Here is a 23,458-nt window from a genome sequence, read left to right as displayed (position 1 = left end):
AGGGGGGGCAATGGTTAGTGCCACCCTGTTAGGAAATATTTTAATTTCATCACTATTCTTAAGTGTCTCCTGTTTAAGCACGATGGAATTCTTATGAAAAGAAGCTGATAACATCTATCATATTCTTATTTTGTAATAAGAACTGTGAATATAATGTTGCCTTATTGAATCCTCAAAGTAACCTGTTGAGGTTGCCCTAGTGAGAATTTTAGTACCCCTTTTACAGATAGAATGACTGGGGCACCAAAGGCAGGCTCAGGTCACAAAGCTTAAGTAAACGGCAGGTTAGATTTTAGTTGTGGCACTTTGACATCTCTCATGCACACAGTTCAGTTCAGTCGCTCAGTTGGGTCCAACTCTGCAACCCCATGGACTGCAAAACACCAGGCCTCCCTGTCCATCACCAACTCCCGGAGTTTACCCAAACTCATGTCCATTGAGTCGGTGATGCAATCCAACCATCTCATCCTCTGTCATCCCCTTCTTCTCCCACCTTCAATCTTTCCCAGCATCAGGGTCTTTTCAAATGAGTCGGCTCTTCACATCAGGTGGCCAAAGTATTCACGCCTCCACATTTCCCCAGCTGTGGAGAAGGGGTTGTCCCTTCACTGACCAGGACAGAGGCAGGCAAAGTCTTTTGGTTTGCAAGGACTCTGGTTTGTCATTTCCAAACAGGAGCCTCAGAGGTGGCCCCTGGAAGTCAGTACCCACAAATGTGCATATCCCCAACCCCACATTTTGATAAATAATCCAGTTCACCCACCAATAGGAAAAGAAGTTTTTCCAAAAGAAATTTACTTCAGAATACAGTCTTTTGATGATTTTACCACCTCTAAGGGCATGTAAAATAGAAGCACAAACCCTTCACTTAATCGCTCTCAATTTTGTCATTCAGGGCTCGTTACCCAACAAAACAGAACAATTCCCAAGCAGGAATCTTTGATGAATGCGCTGGCCGACAGACGTTTTTGGTGAGATAGGTCATAAATATTCATGGTATTGACGCAGCCTTAGAAATTTGTCATGTCACATTCCTGCAACAGAAACACCCAGACTTCTATCACTTTGTTCCTTCAACTGACAGTCACCAGTTTCCTTCCTAGACTTGCTTCTTGAGTCTGTTTTTCCTGATCATCTTCAGGTATTGTATGTCAGCCAAGTCTCATCAAAAAAGACACAGATCAAAGGAACCAAATATCTTAATGGGTTTCTTCCTTCTCCTTTTCCAGTTTGCTGACTCCATTTCATTCCTCAAGAACAAATCTTTTTATATTGTTATTTTTTAAGTCAGTTAGGAAATGATAGAGCATCTCCATCCAGCTACGGGGCAATTTTGGAGATAGGTTCTCTGAATAGGCTCGTTGGCATCACATGCTTGGCTGTGGGGAGTTGACCTGCATCCCACACTTTAGACAGACGCATATGGCGGCACTTACAAAGTGAATGTCTTCAGTCTTATCTGACCAAGATGCTTATTTCTGGTCATTTGTAAAGTACACCCACTGGACATACCTTCAGCTGGACAATTTAAAATTACTCCTTTCAGCTGTGAACATGTTGGATCAGTCAGGTGAAACTGTGTCTATACAACCAAGGGAATGGCTGTTTTCCGACCATCCTGTTTTTCTTATATGTAAGTAAGGCTCGAAGACAGAGCTGAGTCAGGTTTATTCTGGATCCCCACAGCAAGGTGTTCTATGCAATCTCCAACAAGTAATTATACTGACAGATTTGCTTTGGTGGAAGAAGGGGGACTCGGGTCTTCTGGATGGGCTTTTGAAGTCAGGCTTCCACAAAAAATACCTTTCAAAGGTACTGGAATCTCTTTCTTGTCCTGGGAAGTGAAGTCTAATCAACACTACTGAATGTGAACACTTTGTAGCTGAGTTAATGACTAAAGATCTGATAGCTTTCAGAGTCATTATCCAGAATGTCCAATCTCACTGAAGATGTTGAAGGTGTAGGATGAAGCTGCCCCAAATCCCATCCAGATCTTAGTGGACAAATCCATGGCATGTGTGCACCCCTCCCCCTTCCTGCCCTATAGTGGGCTAAATAGTGCCCCCTGCCCCCAGTTCATGTCCACTGAAATCTCAGAATGTGACCTTATTTGGAAAGAAGGTCTGTGCAGATATAATTAGTTAGATGAGGTTATACTGGATGAAAGTGGTGAAAGTCACTGAGTTGTGTCCAACTCTTTGTGACCCCATGGACTATACAGTCTATGAAATTCCCCAGGCCAGAATACTGGAGTGGGTAGCCGTTCCCTTCTCCAGGGGATCTTCCCAACCCAGGGATCAAACCCAGGTCTCCTGCATTGCAGGTGGATTCTTTACCGTCTGAGCCACCAGGGAAGCCCAAGAATACTAGAGTGGGTAGTCTATCCCTTCTCCAATGGATCTTCCCAACCAAGGAATTGAACCGGGGTCTCCCACATTGCAGGCAGACTCTTTACCAGCCAAGCTACCCAGGAAGCCTGGTGTACTGGTTGAGGGTGGACTCAAATGCCATGACTGGGGTCCTTATAAGGAGGGGACATGCAGAGATGCTGACACACACAGAGGCTGAAAAGGGAGTGATGTGGCCCCAAGCTAAGGAATGACTGAAGCTGGAAGGCCAGGAAGAACCTAGAATCTTCAAGCCATTAGAGGCAGTCGGGCCCGCTGACACCTTGGGTTTGGAGGTCTGGCCTCCAGAACCATGACAGAATCCATCCCTGTTGTTTTAAGTCATCCAGTTGGTGGTAATTCTTCATGGAAACCTCAGAAAACTAACGTAGCTTGCAAAACAGACTACTGACTGATCACCATCCTCATTCTCGCGTCTAACAGCCACTACCATTTGGCACATGATGTAAAACCCACCTTTTACCTCCAAACCAGATGGGATTTTTACAAGAGGCATGGTAGTAACCTCCCCCCCGCCCCACCAAAAAAACCATGAGAGAGCGAGAGAAAGAAAGAAATGGAAACCTCCTAAATATTCACCGGTAGGGAAATAGACTATGGATAAGCCCACAGCAGAATATTATAGAGTAATTTTTTTTAAATGAGTGAGGCAGCTCTATTCATCTGGGTACAAAAAAGCCTCCAAGACACACTGTTGGCTGTAAAGAATGTGATACTCAATGCAATGCCCTTTGTTTTCCAACACAGCCATGCAAAAAAAAAAAAATCATTTGCTTTCTGCAGCCAGGTATCTGTGTACGAAGGTAGATACAAAGTCTTGGATGAGAAAATTAAAATGATAAAACATAGTTCATTCAGGGAAGCGGGTTGGAATTGCGGGTAGTCAATGAACACTTGAGCCTTATCTGTAAGGTTTTAGGAGGGTGCATTCAAGCCCTCTTGAGATTTTCTTTTTAAGTTTTAAATAAAACAAGACAAGGGACCAGAAAAAACCTCATTGATAAGCTTTCAAAGCTTTCTGAGTTACACTCATGACTTAATTACTTAAGACCCCCTAGTGGGTCCCCCTGGGACCCCAAGAGGCCCAAAGATGCCTGCTGGACCTTCCCTGGGGGTAACCATCTCTCCTTAGAGCCGGCTCAGGGCTGGAAACTCCCAAGACAAAGGCTGTCCTCTCTGAACCCTAGGCCACATGCAAGCCAATAAGCAAAGGAGAAAAACACCTGCAGAGGGAGGGTGAGAGACACTCCATGAGAGAAAGCAGGAGCTCCACATGATTAAAGTCCCCAAGTGGTTGGCACCATCAGGACAGTCATTCTAGGACATTAAGGGCGTACAGAGTCCTTGGAGTTTCAACAAGGCAAGTGGAGTGAACTGCAGTCATTGGAGCAGCAGCCTGAACCCTGATGTCAAGGGATCACAGTGCCAACAAATCATATATTAAAATGGTTTCACATGACTCTGTCCTGGGTGTGTGTGTGTGTGTGGCAGTGGGGGCAGGGGGGTGGTGAGCAAGAATCAGGAAAAAAAAAAAGAAAGAAAAGCATATCTTTCAGAAATGTAGCTTTCCCATGGGCAAGCTACAGTCAAAATACTCACCAGCCTGGGCTTCCCCTGACAGGCAACCCCCCCACCCTCTCCCATTATGATAACTAATCTCTACACATCACACTGGTGTTCTGTCTAATCCAACCACCTCAAAACACCATGGGGCCAGAAATCCTTTCTATCCTTCACTGTGTGCGCTATTCTTCTGAGCTAACTGCCACCACTTCTATTTCTGATGACTAACGTAATGCCAGGCTCTATTCTGAGAAATTCCCACATGTGACATCACCACAATCCTGGGCCAGTTTCCTGATGGGGAAACTGAGTCACCGCAGAACACTTAAGTCATTCTCCCAAGGTCACGTGGCTGCTGAGTGTCAGAGGCAGGATCCGAACCCAGATCCAGAGGCTGTGTTCTAACCACTGCACTGCTTGACACTGAGTGCCCCTCAGGTCTGAGTGTGCCATCCACTCAGATCAGTTTGAAACTCTGTCGCCTGTGAAACAGGGATTAGGAAGTCTGAGTTGTCGCTAAAGAAAAGGAGCCCAAGGTCCCTGCCCATTATGACTGTCACCGATATCCTCCTGATCCAAGTCCAAGATGGGCGTGGAGCCTGGGGAGTCTTTTCAAAGGGAAACATGTGCCACAAACACACACACACACACAAACTCAGCTCCATAGCACAACTAGGTGTGCACCTTGTGGCAACTTATTATTATTGTTCCTCAGTTTCCTTATCCACATGATGGGATAATAGATTATTATCTATTATATAAGATTGCTTATAAGATTGCTGTCTAATGAATTAATACATCTAATAGGTCAATAACTTTCCCCGCAAATATATCTGCGTCCTGATCCCAGAACGTGTGAATATGTGACCTTACATGACGAAGGGGCTTTGAAGACGCCATTGAGGTAAGAATCCTGAGACGGGGAGAGTGTTCTGCATTGTCCAGGTGGTCCAGTGTAATCAGTCCTTATAAGAGGGAGGCAGCAGGGTCTGAGTCAGAGAAAGAGATGTATGATGGAAGCAGAGGTCAGAGTGATGTGCGCTAAGTACCGTGGGCACCTCCAGAAGCTGGAAAGGGCAAAGAACAAATTCCTAGAGCTTCCAAAATAATGCAGCTCTGCTGACACCTTGATTTTGTCCTGCAGACCCATCTCAGACTTCTGACCTCCAGAATTGTAAGATACATTTGTCTTGTTTAAAGCCACTCTGGGCTTTCCAGGTAGCACTAGTGGTAAAGAAGCCGACTGCCAGTGCAGGAGACATAAGAGATGTGGGTTTAATCCCTGAGTGAGGAACGTCCCTGGAGGAGGGCTCGGCAACCCACTCCAGTATTCTTCCCTGGGAAATCCCATGGACAGAGGAGCCTGGCAGGTTACAGTCCATGAAGTCGCAAAGAGTCACATAGGACTGAAACGACTTGGCATGCATGCACGCAAAGCCAGTCTGTTAATGGTAATTTGCTATAGCAGCAAGAGAAGACTAATATAGACACCGAGAACTAGACACTGGAAGACCCGTGAAATGTCATCTGTTACTTCCAAGGCCTGGAAAAGCTGCCCCTGGCTTCCTCTCCAAGCTCATCTCTCTCCAGTGCCCTTCCCCAGCTGTCTGCATCCCAGCAGCTTGGCCTTCTTTCAGTCCTTCAGCTTAAACAAACTTATTTCCATTTGAAGATGCACACTGTTCCCTCTACCTGCAATGCTCTTCCTCCACAGCCTTCTATAGCTGGTTCCTCTTGTCAGTTAGTTCTCAGAGCAAACATCAGATCCTTAGACAGGTGTTTTCTTGATCACTTGACACTGTCCACTCCCATCCCTGTCTCTTTATTCTATGACCCAGCATAAATTTCTCCATAGCATGCATCTGGTGGTGGTCATGCATCCACACATGCACCACATGCACCACATGCATCTGCAGTGATCAAATGTACTTGTTTCTTGTACTCTGAACTCTCTTCTCGTAGAATGCAAGGACCCGGAGAGCTGAGACTGTGTGTATCTGTTCATCACCATTCACCCGAACACAGAGTAGACACATGAATATTGTTTGCAATAAAGAAATATTTGTGCCCAAGCCTTGGCATAAAGTTTTAGGTCAATTTGGCTAAAAAGGAGTCTGATTATCTCTTGCTTTTTCCTAGCCTGAACCTGTGTGTCCAGTTGCCTAGAAACTCATCAAGTGTGTTCATTTTTGATTCCAACCTTTTCGAAAGATAACTTTTTTTTTAATCTGCATGAGTCGAGCTGGGCTTTTTAGTTTTAAGAACTGTAGCAGAATGGTGGGCTGCAGCCCTAAATGCCAAGCCACCCCTGGAAAAAAATCTCTAAGCTCAAAGCTGGGTAATTGGACAGAAAACCAGAGAGAAGTGAAAGACAGTGAGAGACATAGTGGGGAGCTGGGGTGGGGGAGGAAAGAAAAAACTCATGCTTTCATAAAGTAAAGAAGAGAAGGGAAGGGAAAGAGGAGGCAGGCAGGATAGGGAAGCAGAAGGGAAGGGAAAGAGGCACAGTTAGCATTTCCCCAGGTGACTGCCCTCAAACAAAATGCAGATCACTGCTGATGCAGATCATCCCCATCTATCTAGTCTTCAAGAACTAGATGATCCCAGTAGCTCAGATTACAGCATGGGATTCAGTCCTTCATTCAACAAATACTAAGTGTCCCACGCATTGTTCTAGATACTGGGGACCCAGCTGTGGACAAAACTGACCAGAAGCCTACAGTCATGGGTCTCTCCTTCTGGGGAGGAAGATAGATGATAAATCCTAAATCTCAAACATTGATAATATCCATGAAGAAGATCCATGAGGGTGAGAATGTGGACAGAGGGTGATGAGCAAGGGGACAGAGAGCCAGTTTGGTCACCGTGGTCGGGGATGGTATCTCTCTATCGGTTGAACCAAAGAGAAGGAATCAGATGTGGGGAAATGGGACAAGCATGTTTTGGAGGAGAGAGAAGAGTCAAGAACACAGATATGGGAGTTGCAGAATTAATTGTAGGATAGAGGGTTTTATCTGCAAGGATCTCACCCCTGGTACCCAACTTGAGTATGGATGATAGAAGCACCCCCAGAATGTCCTGATATCACTGAGTGTGGACCCTCTCTCTTTGGTTCTAGACAGGAAGGTCAAAGCAGTGCAGAATGCATTTAAACAGTTCCAGTGTGGGGAAGGGTATTAGGAATATGGTGCTCCTGGGGTTTATTCCCTGGGACACACCAGCACCGTCCTTTAAGGTTCTGGAACCTTGTCCATGACCTTGTTCTCAGATGTGGCCCCTGAGCCTGGCCATGAATGGAGCTTTGGCCAAGCTCAGAGGAGAAAGCTGGTCACCCACAGGCCAGAAACAGAAACATACATGGTTTCATGGACTCTGGGACCCTATCCAGGTTCAGCTGGTCAGTTCCCAACAAGGCTCTTTCTGTCCATATACATTTTAGAGTTTTCCAATCCCCAAGCTATGTGGCAACTCTCAGGGCAATTGATCAGCCACTGTCAACTGGTCACTCAGCATGGACTCAGAGCAGCTGTTCCCATCACACATGCCTGATGGATTTCAAAGCAACCATCTTCTCTCAGGAGCACTTGGTCCTGAGATGGATATAGGATGAGACAAAAAAAAAAAAAAAAAAAGAAACACAGGTTCTCCAGGACACGGTTCAACAACATTCACAAAGGAAAGGGATGTATGCAGCAAACCTTGAATAGTTTTTAAGGAGGCATTACAGCAAGCGGGTAAATAAAATGTAATTTAAGTGCATTTCCCTTGTTCAAACAGCTTCATCCGGTGCATAGAAAACAGCAGATTACAAAATGCTCATTTTTTTAATATTAAAAAAGTACTCAGGGAATTCCCTGGCAGTTCAGTTGTTAGGATTTGGGGCTTTCACTGCTGGGAAGCCACTGATGGGTTTGATCACTGGTGGGGGAACTAAGATCCCACAAATTACACGGCAAGGCAAAAAAAAAAGGCCTTAAAGAAAACATCTTTGTGACACTGATTCTGCAGCCTGACATCTCACCATTGCAAGTGGGACAATGCCCACAAAGGAGGTCTGGCTGACAAAGATCTCGGAGATGACCAGCTCCCTCGGGGCGTCCTCCACAGGGTACTCCACCTGCCAGGTGATCTGCTGGGCGCCCGACAGGCCACTGCTGTTGTCAACTCCAAAGTCCACTTGCAAGATCTCGTAGAAGGAGCCATTTGTTCTGGAAAACAAACACACATGGTAAAGTGCGGTTTAAAACTGAGATTCAGCAGAATGTCAAGCACGAGATGAATTGCCACATTCCTCTTTGTCAAACTGAAGAAGGATCACCAAGTTCAACAAGTCACACGGCAGTGTCGATAGAGCCTGATTCACAGGCTGCCACAGATGACCCACACCTCAGAGTGGACGCACCATCCGTCTTCAGGGCGCTGTGCAAAGCTGACCGTCCTTCCCCGAGGGAGCTGCTTAGACTGCGCCGCATCTCTGGGCATGGTCACAGCTCTGCCCTCCGCAGCCCCGCGTGTGCCTCCACCATGACCGAAGGACCACACACAGGACGTGGCCAAACCCTTCATCCAGGGCCACCATCACTCCAGCCCTGAGGCGTAGCCTGGATCTGGCTGCTTCTATTGCTACTTACCTGTGTGTCTGTGGACCCGTGGTTCAAACTCTGAGCTTGAGAATTTGGGAAGAGTAACGGTGACTACATGGACTTGTGGGAGCATCATGAGACCAATCTTGGGAAAGGACCCCACAACACGCACGGTTTGTGATACCAACTATAAGCCACACAGTAAGGGACCATGGTGGACTCTTCATGTCCACCTGGAATGGGATGGGATGGGATGGGATGTAAGAAATCCCCACCTGCCTTCATTCATGGAGTTACAACATGGTACATGTATTTGGAGGCGGGGGAGAAAGTGGGCAGGGCACACACAAGTGAAAAGGAGAAGTGCCATTCTCAGCACCCCCCGACACAGGGAGAGCCTCTCATCGCTGCCGTGACTCGTAAAGTATAGACCGGCTCCTGTCCTGACAGGAGAAGCTACTGCACAGAGTTAAAAGCCACCCAGCTGGGATTCGTGAGTGACTTTCTTCCATAAGTCTGTGTCTATCATCCTGAACCTACCTGTACCTGGATCCAAGGAATGTAAACAGCAAGTGTGACTGATTCATAGTTCCTAAAACCTCAGTCACTCAGGTGTAGAGAATCTTGCCCAGCAGAATCTCCTATCACGGACAGCTCCCTCCCACTGAAAACTTTAGGGGGGGAGAAAACCACAGTATTGACAAAATAGCTATCGTAAATTTGTCCTTTAAATCTTCCCTCTAGCTCCTTGTAAGAAAGACAAATATCATATGAAATTGTTATACATGGAATCTAAAAAAAAAATTGGTAAAAATGAACTTGTTTACAAAAACAGAAATAGAGTCACAGATACATAATAGAAAACAATCTTATGGTTACCATGGGAAAAAGGGAGAGGAGAGGAGGAATAAATTGGGTGATTGGGATTGACATATACTCACTATTATATATAAAATGGATAACTAATAAGAACCTACTGTATGGCACAGGGAACTTCACTCAATGCTCTGTAATGACCTGTATGGGAAACAATCTAAAAAACAGTGGATATATGTATAACAGATTCTCTTTGCTGTATACCTGAAACTATTGTAAATCAGCTGTTTTGGTGTTCAGTCACTAAGTCATGTCTGACTCTTTGCAACCCTATGGACTGCAGCACTCCAGGCATCCCTGTCCTTCATTATCTCCCAGAGTTGGCTCAGACTCATGTCCTTTGAGTTGGTAATGCCATCAATCAACCATCTCATCCTATGTCACCCCCTTCTCCTCTAGAGCTCTCAGGGTGTTTTCATCAGGGTCTTTTCCAATGAGTCAGCTATAACCCAATAAATTCACTTTATCCCAATAAAGTTTTTTTAATTGTGGAAAATGTTTTACATGGGGGGAAATAAAAATTAAGTAATGTCTATAACCTAACTTACTTACAAAATTACACTTAGAATTAAACTGAAGCACCATTTTTTTAAAAAGTGGATATACATGACACTGACCTGTCTGATATGGAATTCTACCCCAAATAGCACTACATTAGAATTAGTCATGCCCGACATTTTTTCCACTTAGCCAAGGGTTTAAGAAACTCTCTGCTATCACTGTGTGCGACAGAGCGGCCATTTAAATTGAAGTATAAACGTATCAGGGCTTTCCTGGTGGCTCAAACAGTAAAGAATCTGCCTGCAATGAAGGTGATGCGGCTGGGTTCAACCCCTGAGTCAGGAAGATCCCCTGGAGAAGAGGATGGCTACCCACTCCAGGATTCTTGCCTGGAGAATCCCATGGTTAGAGAAACCTGGCAGGCTACAGTCCACGGGGTCGCAAAGAGTCAAACACAATTGAGCCACTAGCACACACACATAAATGTATTAACGTTACACTGCCAGGTAGTCCCAGCTGGCTGGTTGTGGGTAAATCATCAAGTATCTATTTGCACACGCTGTTTTCCACAGGGAAGGGAATATGTGTTGGACAAAGGACTGGCCTCAGGAGAAGATGGGAGTGGGCTCACATGGGAACCCCCTAAGAGGCGCTCCCCTGTTTACTGGGGCACTGCCAGAGGGACTGCAGAATCTAAGGGACTTGGGCACTCAGTTCTTGGCTGCAGTCACCCCCCCTTCCCAGCCGCCACACTCCAGCCTAAAGTCACTTCTCTGATCACTAGGATGCTCCACTTATCGGTCAAGTCTCCTCCTGCAAGAGATGCTCGGCCTTATCAGATCAGATCCTTGATTTCTCTCTGGACTCCTCTGTGCTTGTAACCAGATCTAAGGAGCTGCTTCTAATGCCTCCTGGGTCTCAGCATTCAGTAAACCTCAGAAAAACTACTGCCAAGAAAGTGAAAATCCAGCACTAGAAGAAAACGAACTTAACTCTCTCTGTTACCAGCAGTTTAATCCAGCTAAATCCACACTCTGGCCTTGGGGTGCCAAAGTAACCAGTCTTTGGGCAAAGGGGGCAGGGTCTGTATGGGAGGGCTGCCCCCCTTCACTGTGCTGTCCCCCTGCAGACCAGCTATTTACGAACCTGCCCAAGTCCAGGTTAACACGAATGGATTGACAATCCAGTCAGTCATTTCACACACAGATTTTTAAGTCATTTCCCTGAAACCAAAGGAGAAGGGTCTTTTACTTTCAGGCAGCTGGCATGCCTGGTAATAAGTCCATTGCTATGGAAATGGGTTTATAGCTATTAATTTTACCTGCTCCTGATCTATTCTTTTTTTTTTTTTTTTTTCTCTGATCTATTCTTGATAAGCCTTTCCATTTAGGAAAGTGCTCCACGAGTCTCTCAATTTAATAATTAGCCACTGCCTTTGGGGAATTGGGATCAGTGAGATATTCATTAGATAATTTTCTTTTCCCTGGGGTGGAGGTATGTGTGTGTGTGTGTTGTGTGTGTGTTTGGAGGGGTCAGGCAGGAACACTGCTTGGCTGCTTCTCCCCTCTAGCTAGAACACAGCCTCCTCCCAAAAGGATTTGTTTCCCAGAAGTTCTATTTCCCGTGGAAACTTGTCCTTTGATAGAAGTTTTAGCCTCCTCCGTGGGACCATGGGACCCCTGAGGTGAGGCTGAGACACCTTTTAAGTGCACAGTATGGCTGCAGCTCAGCCGTGCCAGCAAGAAGGAAGGGGAGGAGAGATGGGAGCAGGGAAGAGAGACGGGACCCAGAGCAGCAGCTGGTCCCCAGGAACCACATCCAGCACTGTCTCAGCAGATCCCTCGTGATGACAGTGATGGTTGTTTTGCAGAAGGAGGTAGGATGAGGGGAGGCGATAGGAGGACAGGGAGGGAAAGAGAGAGAAAGAGAAAGAAAGAATAAAAGAAGGAAACAGTGTTTGAAAGCTTGAACTGTTCTCCAGCACGTTGGACCATTTACTTAAATTATTTTTCTCCCTATAAATTTCTAGATAATTCTGAGCTACTGGGCTGAGATGCTTTTGCCACATGAGTTCTTTCTAGAAATGGGGCAAAAGGCTGTCTCTGGTCTCAGGGCTTCTGTTTTTTCTTTTGAGTCTACTTCTAGGCATTATTTTAAAAGCTGACCAAAAAAGCAAGGGAAATACTGAACAATGATCACATTGAACAAATGCCCCAGGATAAGCCTGATGGTTATTCATCGTAAATATGAGACTAAAATAAACCCTGACTTCCTCTCTTGGCTGTTCACGTCACCTGCACAACAGTGCACCTGTACTCTGCTGTTCTGACTATGGCAGCGGGCATGGTGCCCGGAAAATGGTAGGAGTTCCCAACATATGTGTTTAATTCTCTGAACACACTCAAAAGACCCAGTAGGAGACCCTGTAAATGGGGAGGGGGCAGTTAATTTGCATTCTAAAGTTACCAGTCAGCTGGGTTGAGACGCATGTTCCTGCCTGCCCAGTAAGTATATTTATATACTCTGCTTTGAGAAGATGTATCTGTCTCCACTACCAGAATGTAATCTTATAAAAAAAAAAAGACTTTAATTTTAGAGCAATTTTAGGTTCACAGAAAAATTGAGGAGAAGGTATGAAAGTTTTCCCCATCTACTTCCTCCGCCTATACATGCAGCCTCCTCCATTATCAACATCCTCCATCAGACGGTACATTTGTTACAGTGAATCTACATGGACACATCATTATCACCCAAAGTGCACAGTTTACATCACAGTTCCCTCCTGGTTTTGTATATTCTACAGGTTTGAACAAATGTATAATGAAAAGTGTTCATCATTATGGTCTCATACAGAGTATTTTCACTGGTATAAACATCCTTTGATCTCTGCCTATTCATCACTCCCTCCCCAAATCCTGGTCACCACTGATCTTTTCATTGTCTCCATAGTTGTGCCTTTTCCAGAATGTCATAGACTTGGAATCATATAGTATGTATCCATTTCAGATTGGCTTCTTTCACTGAATAATATGCATGTAAGCTTCTTCCCTGTTTTTTCATGACTTGATAGCTCATTTCAGCACTGAATAATATCATAATACCCCATTATGTGGATGAACCACAGTTTATTTATCAATCCACCCACTGAAGGACATCTTGGTTGCTTCTAATTCTTGACAATTATGAACAAAGCTGCTATAAATATCCATGTACAGGTTTTTGTGTAGGCATAAGTTTTTAATACATTTAGGTAAATACCAAGGAGTGCAACTGCTAAATTTTCTAAACATAAGTTCTCAAAGGTCAAAACCTATCATAACACCATGGTCACTACAATCCCTGGCATTTTTATTTATTCAGTGACATTTATTAAGCACTGTATATGTGTCAGCCATGGAGAATTCACTGATAGACAAAATAGATGAGATTCCTCTCTTAACAGTCAAGTAAATAAACAAATAAGGTGAGTCCACGTCATGATAAATGCCATCCTAAAATAAAAATAACATAGAAGAATGAAGTTTCTTTTTAAAAAGCTAAATTCTTATTTTTCAATTTAAAAAAAATTTACATTTATACCACACGACCCAGCAATTCTACTTCTAGGTTTATACCCCAAAGAAACAAAAACACTAATTCAAAAAGATACATGCACCACAATGCTCAAAGCAGCATTATTTACAATTGCCGATATGAAAGCAACCTAAGTATCATCAATAGATGACTGGATAAAGGAGGTATAAAATGGAATACTACTCAGCCATAAAAAAGAATGAAAATGCCATCTGCAGCAACATGAGTGGATCAAGAGATTATCATACTAAGTGAAGTAACTCAGACAGGGAAAGACAAACATATGCCATCACTTACATCTGGAATCTAAAAAATACAACAAACTAGTGAATATAATAAAAAAGAAATAGACTCATGGATCTAGAGAACAAACTAGTGAGTACCAGTGGGAAGAAGGCAGAGGGGAGGGGCAACATACGGTGGAAGAGGAAGAGGGACAAAGTGTTATGTATAAAATAAGTTATACAGATTTACTGAAGAGTGCAGGGAATATAGCCAATACTTATAATAACTATAAATGAAGTATAACCTTCAAACATTGGGAATCACTTTACTGTATACCTGTAACATATTGTGCATCAACAAAGCTTCATTTAAAAAATAAAACATAAAATGTTAGTTTTCATTTTAAAATAGAATATAAATTAAAACAGGAGACAATGAAAAGTGTGTTCAGGGAGTGCCTCTGTAAGGAGCTGACATTTGAGCTGAAACCTTAAGGATGCTTAACAGATCTTTAGCAAATGTTTGCTGAATAAATGAATAAATCTATTTTAAGCTTTAAAAAAAAAATCACGGGAAACATTTATCCCGGAATCATCAGCATGAACACAAGGTGCTAACTGAAAAAGAGCATTCTTCAAGCCTTTGTTCAAATATTCAGATTTTTCTGTAACAGCTTATGGAAGAACCAGAAGAAACTTTCTGGCCAACTGAATACAACCCAGAGACTCTTCTGACCACCCACTAAAAATGTCATCCTCCTTTCCTGTGATTTTGATCCCATTATCCTGCTCTAAGTTTCCCACAGCTTTCACTTTATAACCTGTAAGTTATTCATTTGTTACGTTGCTTCTCTCACACACACACACACACACACATGAACGCACACAACAGGAAAGTAGGGATTTCCGCCTGTTTTGCTCACGACTGCATCGCCAGCCCTTAGAACACAGCCTGGGGCACAGCTGTGCGCGCTTGCTCGGTCATATCCGACTCTTTGGAACCCTTTGGACTGTTAGCCTTTCAGGCTCCTCTGCCAATGGGATTGTTCAGGCAGGAATACTGGAGCGGGTTGCCATTTTCCTCCTTTGGGGGATCTTCCTGAACTAAGGATTGAACCTGAATCTCCTGTGTCTCCTGCAATGCAGGCAGATTCTTTATCCACTGAGCCAGCGGGGAACCCTGGGATATAGTTGTTGCTCATTAAATATCTGTTGATGGAATCTCTAAGTATCAAACACCAGTTTGAGCAAGACCTCAGAGAAGAAAGTGTGCTTAGGAAAACCAGAGAGGCTGTGATACGGTCTTTGAAGGAGAGAAATTGGCAGGTCAGGGAAGGCTTCCTCGTAGAGGCAGCCTCTTCAAGTATTGACTCAGGCCAATATTTGAAGAATGGGCTCAAACAACAGGCAACTGCTACAGCCCATTGCTCAGGGTCCCTCATCACACCCTCTTTTCCCTCCAGACTTCCTTCCCACTGTGACTCCCCCTCCCCCAACATCAGTCATCCCAGAGAGGAAGGGGGCAAATCCCTGCTCACCAAACCCATCAATAGGGCAGAGGGTCTTTAGTTCATCTCTCTGCCTGTCACTCAGCCCTTTTCATCATGACCTCATGGTTGGCTCTCAGAATCTAGCAGGAATAAATCATTTCTTTCTGCAATTTCACAAAATTCAGGCATTGCCCCAGCATTTCTGCTCTCTCCAAAGAACTTGCTGTGGAAAAAATGTTTCAGGTTGAAAAATCAGGGTAGCTAGCAGGCAAATGTCTAAAAATATTTTAAAGCCCCTCATTTAGAGCAGGGACTTTTGGACTCAAAACCTTCTCTCCTCGTTGGTTTAATTTCAAGACTTCTCCTTACATTGCTATCTAGAATCTTGAAAAAATCCTAAGACTGTGTCACCCAGGAATAGACCAAGAACAGGGGTTCTTTTATTACATTTCCAGCTGACTAGGAAAGATAAATAGGAAACCCAGAGGTTACAGTGTGGTACCTGGGTGCATGTGGCCAGGGCCATATTTATTGACCACCTCCACTGTTGTGTTTTCATGAAATTTGACTTGGTTGCTAATGTTTTTCAAGGCAGAATATTCCCACCAAAGAACTGGTATTTTTGGTCTCTTGGAAAAATTGGAAGCATAGACAACATTGTCCCACATTCCGATGTGGCAATAATCAACTAGAACAGTAAGATGCTGTTCACACAAAGTGGATCAAAGATCTAAGAGCTAAATTTATAAAAAGTCTTAGGAGAAAACATTGGCAATAATCTCCGTGACTTTGGTTGAGGCAGTGGTTTCTCAGATAAAACACCAAAAACACAAACACACAAACACAGAAGAAGAAACAATTTAAAACTTTAGTGCTTCAAATTCTATCAGTAAAATCAAGACATTGTATAGAATGGAGGAAATATTTGCAAATCAGATATCTAATAAACAATCATTATCCAGAATTATCCAGAATATATAAAGAGTTTTTACAACTCAACAATTTAAAAAGCAACAATAGCAGCAATTAAAATGAGGCAAAGTATTTGAATAGACATTTTTCCAAAGAAGATATAAAATGAGCACATGAAAAGATGCTTGATATTATTATCCATTAAGGAACTGCAGATCAAAACCACAGTGAAATCCCACGTTAAACTATTAGGATGGCTGCAGTCTTTTTTTTTTTTTTTTTTTTTAAGGCAGACAAGGGAGGAGGGATAAATTGGGAGATTGGGATGGACATATACACACTATTACATATAAAATAGATTACTAATAAGGACTTACTGTATAATGCAGAAAACTCTACTCAACACTCTGTAATAGCCTATAAAAGAATCTAGAAAAGGGAAAATGTTTATGTGTAACTACTTCACTTTGCTGTGTACCTGAAACTGACACCACTGTAAATCAATTATAACCCAATAAAATTTTTTTTAAAGAAGACAAAAATATGTGGGCAACAATGTGAAGAAATTGTAAACCACATGCATTGCTGGTGAAAATATAAAATGGTACAGCTAATTTGAATAGTATCTTTGCAGTTCCTCAAAAAATTAAACATAGCATTACCACATGCCCTGGCAAGTTCACCCCTAGGTATATATATATAAATATATGCAAGAGAAATGAAAACGTGTATTCACATAAAAAGTTGCACACAAGCTGTCCCTGGTGGCTCAGTGGTAAAGAATCTGCCAGTGCAGGAGACACGGGTTAGATCCCTGACCCAGGAAAATCCCATTTGCCTCGGAGCAACCAAAGCCTGTGTGCCAAAACTATTGAGCCTATGAGCTGCAGCTACTGAAAGCTGTGTGCCTAGAGCCCGCACTCTGCAACAAGAGAAGGCGCCACAATGAGAAGCGTGTGCACCGCAACTAGAGACTAGCCCCCTCCTCACCGCAACTAGAGAAAGCCCTCACACAGCAACAAAGACCCAGCACAGCCAAAAATAAATCAATAAATTTTTTTCTTTAATTTTGCACAAATGTTGATTGTAGCGCTATTTTTGATAATGATATGCAACATTTATCGTGGAAAAAGCTCCAAAGTCTTCAATTAGCTAAACATGAACTGTCTTTTAGTGAGCTGTCTTACTGTGGGTTTTCTACATTTCAGGAACTATACTAGGAACTTGAACTTCAGTACATCATTCAAACCTCACAGCAATGCCATGAGGAGGATACCATCATTATGAATTTTGAGTCGTTTCTGCTCTGGTTGCTGAAGGGGCCACTCCACTCAGCAACCCTTGGTAAGGTCAGCAGAGATCAGCTAGGCACCAAGAAAGAGAAGCATTTTCCATCCTTATCAACCTGGACTGTCCCTTTGCTTTCTCCCTCCCCTTCCTCTCTCTCTCTCCTCTTGGGTCTTCCTTCTTTTCCTCTCTTTCTCAGTCTTCATTCTTTTCCCTTTCTCTTTATCCCTCTTGCAGGTAAGTCAGTCTGAGTCATAATGCCCTTCAGAAACACAAAAGTTGCAAAATTAATACCAAAGTTGACTTCACTTCTCTCCACAGTAGGTTTTCTTCTTAGAGTTTAATGTCAGGGAATACTTCATTTGGCGTCATGGAACACAGCCTTCCTCTCTTCTGTCTTTTCTCAGTGTCTTTGTCTCTTCTATGATGAACAAATTTCAACATTAGGCCAGACTGTACCATTAGCTATGGATTATTTTTTCATTTGAATATGATTTCAATATACATTTATGAGCCTCTAATAAACGTTCTAAGCACAGTGCTGGCTTCTGTTCACTGGCAGGGCCACGGTACAAACCAAATAATATCATTCCCCCCCTTATAAATTTTGTTCAACTCTTCCTGTAAATTCAGATAAGTTTTGAGAAGAAAGGAGCATCTAACAAAACACATTAACCCAGACTAGGGGATTTAAGGAACTTGTTCTTTTTGAACTCAGATCTAGTGAAGGAATTGAGAGGAGTTTTCCAGACAGCAGGGAAAAAATGTTTGCATTTTCTATACCTGCAGCCTCTCTTTTAAAGTATATATTTATCTAATCTTTCTGCTCTCACAGGTTGCAAGCTAGTTCTTTAAAACTGGTGAGAATATACGTGAAACATACCAGCAATTCTGTTCATACTCCCCCCTCAATCTACAGCTCTAAAATTGGAACTAGTTTAACTGTGTAGGTTAAAAACAAAGATGCATGTGTGCTCACAGACACACAAATAAAATAATGGAGCTACATAAAAGGAAGAAGAAAAGGATTAACTGAGCTATCAGGGTATGTAGCATTATTTTTTAATTGAAGTATAACTGATTCATAATATTGTGTTAGTTTCAGATTTATAGCAAAGCAATTCAGTTACATATTTTTTCCGATTCTTTTCCATTATAGTTTATCACAGAATACTGAATATAATTCCCTGGGCTGTACAGTAAATCATTGTTGCTTATCTGGAAAATAATCTGAAATGTGTGTGTATGAATGTCTGAATCACTTTGTTATATACCTGAAACTAATACAATATTGTAAATCAACTAAACTTCAATTAAAAAAAAAAAAAGAAAGCTACCATTGTCCAACTCTCCCAGTTTATTCTCCTTCTGTCAAATCTCCAGTTCATTTTTCTGCAGTAAATACTCCCAGAAACTCTTTATCTAACTCAAACCAGCTCATGATCAGTCCACCAACCCACTGCCCTACTTTCCAAACACAGAAAAAAATGATATTAAATTCCTCTTGTTTTTTCCATTTTTAAATATTTCAAAGTACCTCACAGAGTGGTGTAAGTGACCTTATTTTTGCTTACCAACAACTTCCCAGAGTCGAAAACAATAAATCTTGATAATGAGCAAACAGCGCGGGCACCTCCACTCTCTCAGCTGCCAGATCCTGGACCATTTCTCACACTAACAACTCACCCTCACTTCCAGCTTATTTGATTTTATCAGCATCACTGTGACAAGCCCGGAGACAGCGAAGACAATTGCCACAATTAATTTTTCCCCCTCTGCCTCTGTCCTTCTGACAACATCCCAAAAACCCTTGCAGGAAGCGACAGCCCAGAAATCATCTCCCACCGACTCCCCAAATACGGCTCCTCAGAGTCCTCTCTCCGTTTCTTCCTGTTACCAACTTTGAGCAACATTCTCGTCATGTACAATGACTCGTGGAATCCAGTGCTGTTTGGTTTTTTCCCAATTTTTATTTTATACAGGAGTAGAGTTGATTAACAATGCTGAGTTACCTGCAGGTGTACGGCAAAGTGATTCGGTTGCACATATACATGTAACTATTCTGCTTCAAAATCTTTTCCCATTTAGGTTGTTGCAGAATACTGAGTAGAGTTCCCCGTGCTATACAGTAGGACCTTGTTGGCTGTCTAGTTTAAATAAAGCAGTATGTACCTGTCAAATCCAAACTCCTAATTTATCCCTCTCCCCCCATCTTTCCCCTTTGGTAACTATATGTTTGATTTTAGATTCCACACATAAGCAATATCATATGGCATTTGTCTTTCTCTGTCTGACTGACTTCCCTTAGCATGATCATCTCTAAGTTCATCCATGTTTCTGCAAATGGCACAAAGTTACTTGTTCCTTCATTGGTCCTCCAGGGAGATAGTGTGGGCATCTGTGAGCCTGAACATGAATGACTTCTTGCCTCGTTTTTACATCAACAGAGCACTGTTGTCCTCTGTTCTGCCTCTAGAACGTTTGATCTCTGACCCACAGGAAGAGGAGGACTCTGGTCATTCTCTCCCTGACAATGAAGCACTCACTCAAGGAAGTGAGTTTGGAAGCAGTCCCAGAGTCCCGCCTGATCGTCGTCATCACCCAGAACCATCCTCCGGTGAGTACAGAGGGGAAGGAGTGAGCTACGTTCAAGAATCAGGAACAGGGCAGCCCTGGCTGAGGGTGGTCAGCAGGTACAGATAGAGCCTCTGGAATCCACCAGGAGTCTGACTCCAGGGGCCGCACTGGAGGGAGAGTAAACATTCCCTCAATCATTCATGCTGGTACGTTTATGAAGAGGACCATGTCCCTGACTCTGCGCCAGGCTCACTGGCATATACAAGCAGAGTCCCACACAAAACTCTAATTATCTTTCAAAGAGTCTGCTTCTCAGTGAAAGCCTTTCTCCTGTCATGTGGCACCGGATTTCTCTGCACCTAGACTGGAAAGGGCCTCATTAAAAACAGAATCTTCTGCTGCCTAACAGGCAGGTTGGCTCCTCCAAGAAGAGCAGCTGTTAATGAGGCCGTGGCCCCTGGGTCACACCCGGAGCCTGCTGGTGAGCTGGGCTCCTCCACGTGGCTGTGGAGGGCACCCATAAGTCCAGCACACTGCAGGCCACTCTGGTCACCAGGGGCCAGCTGACAGCTGCAATCAGCGCCAATTTATCCCAGTCCTGGTGTATTCCCTGCTGAAAAATGGAAGCAGTATCCTGCCCAAAGGATGACACTGGGCTCCCCATGAAGGCGACTGTGACAGTCAGATGACTGGAGCTGTGTTCATGGCCAAACCAGCAAAGATCAGGCCAAAGACAGGCTGCCTGCAGAATGCTAGATCAGAAGAAAGCTCACATTCCACCCACAGCATCACTTAGAGACCACAGACATTGTCTGTAAATACTAGGAGGACTCACATCTCTCAGGGGGTGGAGTCAGAAGGCACAAGAATCATGAGGTTTACAGACATAGAGAGCAGACTGGTGGTTGCCAACAGGCGGTGGAGGGAGGAGGTTGGGGAGGGACGGATTGGGGGGTTGGGACTAGCAGATGCAAACTGTTATATAAACAACAAAATCCTACTGTGTAGCACAAGGAACTATATTCAATATCCTGTGACAACATAGAGGACAATCACCAGCCCAGGCTGGATGCATGAGACAAGTGCTCGGGCCTGGGGCACTGGGAAGACTCAGAGGAATCAGGTGGAGAGGGAGGTGGGAGGGGGGATCAGGATGGGGAATAGTTGTAAATCCATGGCTGATTCATGTCAATGTATGACAAAAACCACTACAATATTGTAAAGTAATTAGCCTCCAACTAATAAAAATAAATGAAAAAAAAAAAGTGTGGACACTGAGGGGGAGAGAGGGGGAGGGGGATGAATTGGGAGATTGGGATTAACATGTATACACTACTATGTATAAAATAGATAACTAATGAGAACCTACTGTATAGCATGTGGGGGAAAAGGAAGGTACAATCTGTTTGTAGGACATGTATTAAGTTAACCTTAAAAAGGTATTCCAATGCACATTAGGTGCAGACAAATACTGTTTGATTCCACTTATAAGAAATACCTAGAAGAGTCAAATTCATGCAGTCAGAAAGTACACTGGTAGATGACAGGGGCCAGGGGCTAGCAGGTAGGGAAGGGGGGATGGGGAGATGGTATTTAAAGACAACAGAGTTTCAGATTAGGAAGGTGAAAAATTGGGAGATGGATGATGGTAAGAGTTGTACACCAATGTGAATGTAGTTAGTGCCACTGAACCGTACAGTTAAATATGGTCAAAATAGTATGTCTTATATCGTGTGGCTCTTACCACAAAAAAAAAAAAAAAAAACAGTTAAAAAATCTTGTAATAAACCATAATGAAAAAGAATATATATATATGTATTACTGAATCAGTTTGCTATAAGCAGAAGTTAATGCATTGTAAGTCAACTATACTTTAATGAAGTAAGTTTTTAAAAAGGAATCCAACCTACAGCCTGGACTTGTCTCTCAAATTCCAGACTCTTATTGAACCCCCTTTCAGCAGCTTCAGTTAGGGATCTAAAAAGCATCTCAAACTTGACACTGAACTCCTGCCCTTCCCAAGACCAAACCACCCTCACCATGTGCTCTTCCCCATCAAAGACAAGGCCATCCATCCCTCCAGTTACTCAGGTCAAAGCCTTGGTCATCCCAAGCACTCCCTCTTCCTTAGTAGCCCAATCTGGGCTATTCAGAGAGCCTGTCACTTCTATCTGGGAAATATATTTTTAAAATACCTTCACTTTATCATGCTATACCCACAATGGCCCAAGCCATTGTCCCTTCTTGCCTGGTTATTATCACCTCCTAAATGATTTGCTTCCTCCCTCATCCCCAGCCCTCCACTCTGTTCTCTCTCCATAGCAGCCGGCATACTCCAGTTAAACCAGAAGTCAGATACATTCACTATTAAAAATCCTTAAGGAATTCTTATCTCATTTGCGTAAAAGCCCATTTCCTTGCAAGCATCTATAAAGCTTTATACAACCCGACTCCCCAGCCACAATGCCCATTATCCTCGTGAATATCTCTGCTACCATCATCCCCTCAGGCACTCTGTCCGAGCCACACTGGTCCCTCACTGTTCCTCCAGCACTAGGCATGCTGCTGCCTTGAGGTCTTCCCTCTGCCTGTCCCTTCTACTGGACCCTCTTCCCTGTGACGTCTGTAGAGCTTACCCCTCACCTTCAGACCTGGCCTCAAAAGCTGCCTTTTAGGGGACCCTGCTGAAAGACCCATGCCCTACATGGGCCAGCCCTCTCCCCCTCCCCTGCTGTTTCTCACCATCAGACATACTCTATTTACATACTTTTGCTGTGGACTGTCTCTGTCTCTTAGATTGTAAACTCAGTGGGTGCAGGGATTTTTCTCCATGTTTCCTGCAATACCTAAGAAAGGACCTGGCCCAGAGGTATTCCATAAATTTGTCATGAATGAATGAATGAACTGTGACCCTCAGAGTCCATGCTTCAACCGTACACTTCTTTGGCTTCCTCAGAATGTAATATCTGGATCTTTGGGAATTTCCCTGGTGGTTCCAGTGGCTAAGAATCCGCCTTCCAGTGCAGACGATGCAGGTCGAGGAACTAAGATCCCATATGCCTTGGGCAGCTAAGCCTGTGTGCCACAACAAAGAACCAAATAAATAAACAAATATTTTTTAAAATCTGGATGCTTGTGTGGGAGGCCCTCCAGTTCATTCCTGGCTGGGTCCATCCATGTGTCACTCATTCTTACTCTCTTCCAATGTACACATTCATCTTGGGCATCTTCATAACAGAATCAAGAAAGACTGGACTTTCTGAGTTTCAGCTTTCCTGACTAGGGCCTTCCATCAATCTATAACTCATAAAATAGGAAATTCACACAGCGTTGCTCTCTGTGACCAAGTGTCTGCTTCTTTTGGTCACTCCAAAAGAAGTAGCTGGATTCTTCTTCTTCAGGTAGCTGGATACTTTCTGCAGAGTTTATAGGTGTCAACTGTGAGACTATTAGTATGATACCGA

General features: G+C 43.5%; 1 protein-coding gene across 3 annotated transcripts in view; it reads right to left on the bottom strand.

The window, feature by feature from the left end:
• Positions 1-23,458, bottom strand: part of TMEM132B (transmembrane protein 132B) — a 377,290-nt gene that overhangs the window by 75,540 nt on the left and 278,292 nt on the right. For all 3 annotated transcript variants that reach the window (XM_065904184.1, XM_065904182.1, XM_065904183.1), the window contains exon 4: positions 7,993-8,179. In XM_065904184.1, the coding sequence (XP_065760256.1) occupies positions 7,993-8,179 (187 nt within the window). The remainder of the gene's footprint in view (positions 1-7,992; positions 8,180-23,458) is intronic.

This window comes from Muntiacus reevesi, chromosome 13 (assembly GCF_963930625.1).
Source record: "Muntiacus reevesi chromosome 13, mMunRee1.1, whole genome shotgun sequence".
In the NCBI taxonomy this organism is placed as follows: domain Eukaryota; kingdom Metazoa; phylum Chordata; class Mammalia; order Artiodactyla; family Cervidae; genus Muntiacus; species Muntiacus reevesi.
The sequence above is the reverse complement of the archived record's forward strand: the minus strand, read 5'-3'. Positions and strand labels throughout refer to the sequence as shown.